Source organism: Pyxicephalus adspersus, chromosome 7, assembly GCF_032062135.1.
Source record: "Pyxicephalus adspersus chromosome 7, UCB_Pads_2.0, whole genome shotgun sequence".
Lineage (NCBI taxonomy): Eukaryota > Metazoa > Chordata > Amphibia > Anura > Pyxicephalidae > Pyxicephalus > Pyxicephalus adspersus.
Genome location: NC_092864.1, coordinates 67,337,223 through 67,345,758, shown reverse-complemented (window position 1 = coordinate 67,345,758; position 8,536 = coordinate 67,337,223). Strand labels below are relative to the sequence as shown.

The following is an 8,536-nucleotide window of genomic DNA, read 5'->3' as shown; positions in this document are numbered from 1 at the left end:
TACCATGAAAAATATTTGGCTGAAGAATTGAGATATATGCATCACATATGTATCCATGTAAATAGATATAGAGATAGCACATAATATTATATTTATAAATACAAGTTGTATGTATATGACATCTATATCTATGTATGGATCCATCCCTCCATCCAGCTGTATCTGCTGATTTGTCATGCATTGCACTTTTTCTGCTCATCAAGTTAAGGATCCCAATCCCAGCAATGATGATCTCCTAGAAATGACAGGCTGAGGCTGCCTATGTGTCAGTGTCTGCAGAGGAAGATCACTTACCAGAACAGTTCCAGCCTGTAGGGGTTTGGCAATCACTTAGAGAGGTAGGAAAAGCTGCAAGTTTCCCTGGCCGAGCTATTATTAGGATAAGAGACGGTAAGAGCAGCGAGCACAGGCAATCACAAAGTGTCCAGCACGGCCGCGGAGACTCTCCGACCACCATGTCTATAGAGGCAGGGATCTGTCAAGAGATGAGCAGGGTGTTCGCATGTCGGGATCCCCAGCATACACACTTATCCAGGGCGAGCGATGGAAGAACGATTCCAGACGACGGCTGCTGCCTGAGCTAGAGATGGAAGGAACAGCACCGACAGGGAGGGGAGGAGAGCAGAGAGGGGCGGAGACATCTGCAGAGACTGACAAATCCCAGCCACTCCATCCATCCTATCCATCCTATGTAATATATCCATCACAGAAATGTGTTCTCACTCTGCAATGTAAGCATAACCAAACCCCTTAAAGACCCAGTTTGACCCATTTTGCATTATCTATGGTCCCTGAACTGGATAAAGTTTCTCTTGAGCATCACCGCATCAAGGATATTTTAGATAATAAAATACCATCTGGAGAACAAGGTAATAATCCTTCCTTACCAAATACCAGCAGCTCCTGTCCCATCCTTGACCAAAACCCCACCTGTGTTTTCCCAGCCCAATCAACTTCCTAACCACCACCCTGGCCACTACCCAGTCACAGCCCGTCCCTTAAGTGCCACAACCCCAGCCCCATTCCTCATTTCTCTTCTTATCACTCAGACCAGACGACAACCCTAGCCTTGTTCCTCCTCCTACAATCATCCCTTCCCCAATCTTATTTTGCTGGGTGACAAATTTGACCAACACACTTGGCAACCTCACCTTTGTCCATCCTTGGCATCCATCACTGAACCAATCCTGTCCATCCAACTTTTCTCACCCTCCCCACATTTATCTACTTCATAATCCTTCACTACCTCCTCTTATTCCTTTTCTCTTCCAGCTCCACTTATCTTTTTTATTTAAATTTGTTAGTTTTTTTTTTTGCACTTGTTCACTTTTTACAATTTACACTTTTTCTATATTCAAGTTCTCAACCTATTTTTTTCTTAAGTTTTTAAATAATTGTTTTATAACTTTACTGGTATATGGTGTGAGGGGTTAAACTCAGGATCGCCTTTGCTGGGGTTAAAGGACACTTGTCTGGTTCATTCAACTCAGATCACACACCGAGGTATAAGTGTTAAGCTGACTTGTAGCCAGGTTTATTGAAGGTTGCAGACAAAATAACACAACCGCAAAAGAAAACCTCGCCTGTCCTGCACTTACTATACATAAGACGTCCCTGTCTATCAGCTGGAGGGCTTCTCCCTGTCAGCTCAAAACCAAGCTTTCAGCAACCTTCTATTCACCTTTAAACCACAGGTGAGAGTCTTTCACTTACTACTTCACATAGGAAAGGAATCTTGGGCAACCACCAATCCTGCATTGGTGTCACAATGGTTACTTTATATTTCCTTTATAAAGTTTTTTCTATTTTAATTTTGATTTTTGTTCTCAATATTTTTATATATTTAAGTTCATTGTTTCTATATTTATGTTAGTAAATTACTGTTCCAAAGATTTTAATTAGTTAAAGATTTTATACTTTTTCTAAATTTGTTTTTTCTTAAGCGTTTCCAGCTTAGTTTAACTAACTTATTCCTCTAAACCCCATCCCATTGTGCACAAGTCTTTTTGTTATAATAAAAGTTAATAGTTTAACAAAAAACGTCTTGGTTGATGTTTTTTAAAACTTTGGTAGGCATTAGCATGGTGGACGGTTAACAAGCACAATTATACACCGTATTGATTTTTCTTTGCTTGGGCAGTTTGGTACAAATTGCAAATTATCAGAAGACATTGTGCCACTCTGTCCTGGAATAGAAATAAAGTCCAGTCAATACCATATCCTGGGCAGATCCCAAGAGCATACAAACATACCATACAAAAACTAATGACTACTTGGGTTTAACAAATGTTGTATTCCCCTGGCGGTTATCTCCGTCGAGATAAATTAGGCCACAAATTGAAGTCTGATGGAGTTCACCTGGGTGATCCAGCAAACCTGGAATAGATTTTTGAAAAATCGTTTGCCATTAGTTGGCAAACATTTTCTATCCTGGACCTAATCCATTCCAGGTTTGCTGGATCACCCGGGTTCACCTATGATAGTCTATCTTCTCCAGTCTTGAAGAACTTTAATAAACCAAGCCCAGATGATGCTCCAATACACCAATAGGAGGAGGAATTACCAGATTGCAGATGATTAAGCAGTGCAAAATTGGCCGACAGCAGGACAGTTTAAATCAAACAGAATGGGATTAACCAGTGAATATCTAACATTTATTTTTTACTATAGGCATGTGGGGAGGTGGTGAATGAGAGTGATAGACTATAAAGTGGTTGAAGTCCACTTTGTTTTTTTCTTTTTGCTTTTTTTACCTTTTAAAATAGTGGCACAGTCTTCACTTTTTGCTATCTAAATGACTTCTCACCTGTTGTTTTTAATTTAGAATGCTGGATTCTACTATATATTGTTTGCTAACATGTTTATGTGTATCATAGGTAGGGATGAGCGAGAATGCCTCTGACATTTTCGAGTCTCTGAAATTTCTTCGAACGTCCATTCATGAATGCAGCCATGGGAATCCTGTGTGCAATCCCCGGGCACTAGAGGTTAAATGAGGGTTTGCCCTCATTAAACCTCTAGTGCCCAGGGATCGTGCATGGGAGGATTCAGCAGCCATAGTGTCAACTATTCCAGGATGTGCTATTCCAGGATGTGCTAGAGAAACAAAACATAGGTAGGTATTTTCATTGAGGAATTACCAGATTGCAGATGATTAAGCAGTGCAAAATTGGCCGACAGCAGGATAGTTTAAATCAAACAGAATGGGTTTAACCAGTGAATATCTATATTTGTGTGCGATCCCCGGGCACTGGAGGTTAAATGAGGGCTTGCCCTCATTTAACATCTAGTGCCCGGGGATCGCGCATGGGAGGATTCCCATGGCTGCATTCATTAATGCAGCCGTAGTTCTCCTCCTGTCAGGGTGGGTGTGTGCTCATCAATAAATGCATCTGTGGGAATCTTTACAGGTTGTCTACAGGGCTGCAAGAGCAATCAGGGCTGCAAGAACAACAATAAAATTGCTTTGATTGCTCTTGCAGGTCCCAAAAAAGTTCAATCTCGACAGCCGAAGTTCTTGCTTACATGTTCAGTGACATTTTTAAATTTTGCTCACTCGTTCCTAATCATAAGCCAAATTTCTATTCAGTAAGCTGTGTTGTTGCCTTCCAAAATTATGTTTCCTACCTCATTTTTTCCTTCTGGACCCGGTTCCAGTGTCTCCCATCATTGCAGCAATGACCTAGAAGCTGCTAATGTTGCTTGGGGAATATGTCATTGGTGGGTCTGACCTCAAGTTGTGGGTGAATGTGGTTTTGAGTTGTGTGTCAATTGATAGGAGTGTCCTGGAGCCCCATAATATTGGTGGAAGTAGCTTTGTGCTGTTCCAGTGCTTGTCACTCATCAGCTTAGGCAGAGGCTGCAGATCTCAGCACAGCCAATTTGCACAATGATATCTATACACAGCGACACCCCTGCACAAATGATATCCCAGTACAGTGACATGCATTTGTTTTTCAATTCTGTAAGTTTTCCAGGTCTAAAAAATACCTGCTTAAACAATTACCTGATTTGATAGTCTACTATCCATTTGTTGACCTAGCTCATCTGGCATTCTTGGCTCTCTTGTTCCCCTGATTTTATTCTTGTCTGTCTACCTGTTATATAAAAACCTACTTCCTCACTTGTCTCCCATTCCAAAAACATAATGGGGTTGATTTACTAAAAGAGTTCAGGCTGTTTACCTAGCAAAGTGAATTATCCCTTATTGCAACGGGATATTGTATTAGAGAAAATGGTCAAGAGACCCTTTGAAAATAATGCCAATGTGGTTGACATGTGTGGGTGGGTGAAGTAGCATTACTTTACCTTATTCTCTAAGCCAAGGTGATTTTACCTTGCAAAGTGAATCAGTGTGTATAAGCCTTCTTTTTTGTTTTCACCATATTTGGACTTCATTTTTTTTAACTCAATATTGGGTGAAAAGGATTTACTAACAGATACCACCAACTACAAACTAGTAAAAACCAATATAACAATAAATAGCATTTTTAGTGTTGTGTTGCTTTCCAGAAGTTCCATAGGTATTTAAATAACTTACTCACTACATTGTAGGTGGAGGGTCAAGCACACAGAGCACTTTAATGTGCAGTGAGATTCAACAAACAGTTTTACTGTGTAGTTTTTGACAGAAATCATATTAACCACATAACTGCCTTCAACCCATAATTTCTGAAGCAATTCAGAACTCGTTTTATTTATCATTATGGTTTTTGGAAGGTCATACCCCTGAAATATTCAAAGTGTCTACTGGAAATCGTACAAACATCCCCTGTAACTTTGTAAAACAATAAATATGCAGGCCACAACTGAATGTATCGGAAGAATATTTGGTTTTACGATTGGTTTCTAAACGCAAGATATAACAATGAAGATATATTGAAGATCCGTTGCCTTCGACACAATGGGCCTGATTTATTAAAGCTCTCTAAAGCTGGAGAGGATACACTTTTATCAGTGAAGCTGGGTGATCCAGCAAAACCTGGAATGCATTTCTTCAAAGTCATTTGCTATTTGCCAGCAAAGGTTTTGAATCCTGGACCAGATCCTTTCCAGGTTTGCTGGATCACCCAGCTTCGCTGATGAAAGTGTATACTCTCCAGCCTTGGAGAGCTTTTATAAATCAGGCCCAATGAAAATAATTGAATATTAAAATTAAAATGTTAGCTTGGCCTGAATGTTGCTGCCTCTTCGTTGAGACTGTATGAGTTGGGCACTGAGCAGTGGTTTACATGCCCTCTTATTCTGTGTTTTGTTACTAAAAAAAGGAAATTGATTTTCAGTTCTGTTTCATATCCTATATATAATTTCTACTCAATGTAAATCACATCCTTTCTATTTTATGGTATTTCTTTATCTATGTTGTTCTCTGCTTTACCGATAAATCCTAGAAAAAATATTGAAAGAAAATGTTAGCTTGGTATTGTTTGAGGCATCTGTGTTTTCTAGAGTAGTGATTTTCAACCACGGTGCTGCTGCACACTTGTGTGCCGTGAGAGATCTTCAGGTGTACCGTGGGAAATTATCCAATTACCATTGTCGAGTGTCTGTGATGTAGTGACTGGCAGAGTAATGTAATACTCTTCCATGTCAGTGGGTGGCAGTAGGTAGCTTATTTTTCTTGTTTTTTTTTAGAGACAAGAGAATTAGCTAAAGAGTGTCATTCAGGATTTTTTTCATGTAAAAAATGTGCCATGGCTCAAAAAAGGTTGAAAAACACTATTCTAGAGATCAACAAATGCACTTGCCTGACAATACATTTACATAGCAAATTGTGTTATATACAACATGTTTCCATTTTTATGGTTCTCGTTATAGGTGTTTGGCTAAAAGGAAAGTGTTAAACTGGTTTGCTAGGATGTGAATTTGTTTTTTGGTATCCCTTCCTCCCTTTCCTGTGATTAACTTTTCTTTCATAGTTCAAAGCCTTGCTTAGGCAAGGGTTTTAATGAAACTGCTGCCATTTTTGCCCTTCTCCTAAATACTGGTTACTTGGCTGCACAGGAATTTCAATACTTTGAGACATTGATCTGGAACATTTATGCAGATACGTAACATTAGAATAAGGTTTAAAGATTTAATGTACAACTGTTCCAGGAATGGAAGCAAACTTTTTTGCCATGTACAAGCATTTGCACAATATAGAATCTCCTCTCCAGCATTGTGATGTCTGTGCTCTTTCTGCTTTCTCGCTTACATCCTCCTCCAGTCGTCTTCTGGGTTTGGAATCTTTGGTGACTTGACTGATTAAGCCCAACTTCATTCAGACACAGAATCATGCTGAGACTGTATACTAAAAAGTGCTAGCAGGCGAGTAGAAGCATTGATGACAGATTGATTTAATTTCGAATGCACTTCAAACCTATTTCAATAGTTTTGTATGTTTTGAATTTGAATGTTTTGAGTTGTGAGAATGTACTTCATACCTGTATTTTTGATTTTGTGTACTTTGAGTTTAAATGTACTTCAAATACTAAAAGATATTCATGAACTTCTTAAAAAAACTATATTACATATAAGCTATTTTTAATTCCTAGATTTGTTTTAAAACTGTTCCATGGCCTCATTCTATCATGTGTGCACTCTTTTAGACTCTATACTTGTTGTTGTTGTACTTTTAGACTTTATACTTGTTGTTGAAAGTTGCCAAGACCAATTGGGGATATCCAAGACATATAAGCAAGCTATAAAATACTGCACTCACATTAAAATATATATAAATAGAATGAAAAGAAATATAAAATAGATAAATATATAAGATAAATATAAAATATCTCTTTTCATTCAATTGACTTTTACATAAGAGTATCCTGTATGTGGTGGTATGTGGATTTATTTTCAATCTTTTGCCCTTCCACACTTAAGTAAATTGAAATGCACCTAACATTGTCTTCTTCGAAAAGATTCCTATTTAGGATTAATGAAACCTGTAAAGAATATGAATTAATATTACATTTTTAACAAAGGACACAAAGGAGAATGATTATCTACAAAGCACAACATAGTCCCTTCGCAAAACAGTATGACAAAAAAAAATTGAAACAACGCCGAAGAATGATTGTTGAGGGAAACCATAACCATCATAAATAAAAAGAAGTTTGCCTTTTCGACATGTAGGAAGATGTGGTTTTTACAGCTTAGCGTAAACTCTACAGTGCAGAGAAATGATAGGAGATAACATTACTGAAAAATTGAATTTTGAATCTTCATTATGCCTAATTATAGCTTCCACAATGTTAATTGACACATACGCCCATACACTAGTATTCCTTGTCCTCCTGGGAATTATTCAGTTTTTTAATTAAACCACACCTGAAGAAGATCAATGTTGTAATTACACTAATTTATGAAAACTCTGCATTGTCATTGTTACGTCCCTTTATGCACTTTTATGTATCACATTCAATTACTATTTAATGTTGTAAGTTGTGTGCTCATTTGCCTAATATAGAACCACAGTAACTTTATTTTATTTTTTTAGTGGAAGGACAGGTCAGGATCAAACTTGCAGCATAATCAAGCAATGCCAGCCACTCGGTCACTAACTGCTGCTTCCTAAAGAACTAGTATCTGCAGATTGGACAGAGGGTGGCAGTGAGCAGTACTGAACTGCTCACTGATTCCCCTGTTTATTCTCTTTATGGTTGCTTCGGGTAGAAGTTACCCCATCCTTAGAGGCAGCAGCTCACTGGTATAACGAAGCAGTAACTATATCACAACCCCAATGCCAGCCTGAGTACAGCCTTTACAGTTTTGTTAGGTTATTATTGCTGTCTGTGAGCTTATTTAGGTGATACTTACTCTTATATGAAATATGGAAGTTTTTACAGTTGTTTCTGACTCTACAAGACTATAATGGGGGAACCAACCAAAATCACTCTGATCCATTTATTTATAATCTTTTTTTAGGGGTAACATATGTGTCTCACTCTTTTTTTGCTTTAACCTCCCTAGCGGTAACCCCGCCTGTGACTCGGGGTAGAAAAAAGTTGCTACAAGTGGTAACCCCGAGTCACACTCGGGGTTGGAACACTTGGGGAAGGTTAGTAAATAGAGTGCTTACCTGATCTGCCGGGGTCCCGCGCCATCCAGCACGGCGATCCCCGTCTTCTTTCTTCTTTCTTCTTCCTGCTTCTGCATCCGATGAGTCACCGGGGGAGTTCCCGGTGACGTCAGTGCGTGTGTACGTCCTGGCCAGGCGGGGCGGGAAATTCAAAATCCATTTGTATTGCATTCAATACAAAATAACTGTATTGAATGCAACACAAATGAGAAGAGACGTATAAGGGGGGATATGATCACCCTGTATAAATAAATAAATGTTCCATCTAGAGAACTCTCTTCCCCATTATTCACTTTGAGATCATTACAAAGAACAAGAGAGCGCTCTTTGCGTCTGGAGGAAAAGAAGTTTAAGCTCCGGATAAGGAAGGGATTCTTCACTGTAAGGTCTGTGAAAATGTGGACTCGACTCCCTCAGGAAGTAGTTTCAGCAACTACTATAGAAAGGGCTGGATGATTTCTAGAAGCACAGAAT

At 38.8% G+C, this 8,536-nt stretch overlaps 1 protein-coding gene across 2 annotated transcripts in view; it reads right to left on the bottom strand.

Moving 5' to 3' along the window:
- The window catches only part of TMEFF2 (transmembrane protein with EGF like and two follistatin like domains 2), a 284,713-nt gene extending 284,111 nt beyond the window's left edge, over window positions 1-602 (bottom strand). Inside the window, exon 1 of one of the 2 annotated variants that reach the window (XM_072418852.1) lies at window positions 295-602. In XM_072418852.1, coding sequence (XP_072274953.1) covers window positions 295-457 — 163 coding nt within the window. In that variant the 5' untranslated portion in view covers window positions 458-602. The remainder of the gene's footprint in view (window positions 1-294) is intronic. The other variant, XM_072418853.1, reaches the window with a different exon arrangement.
- Window positions 603-8,536: the final 7,934 nt, after the last annotated feature.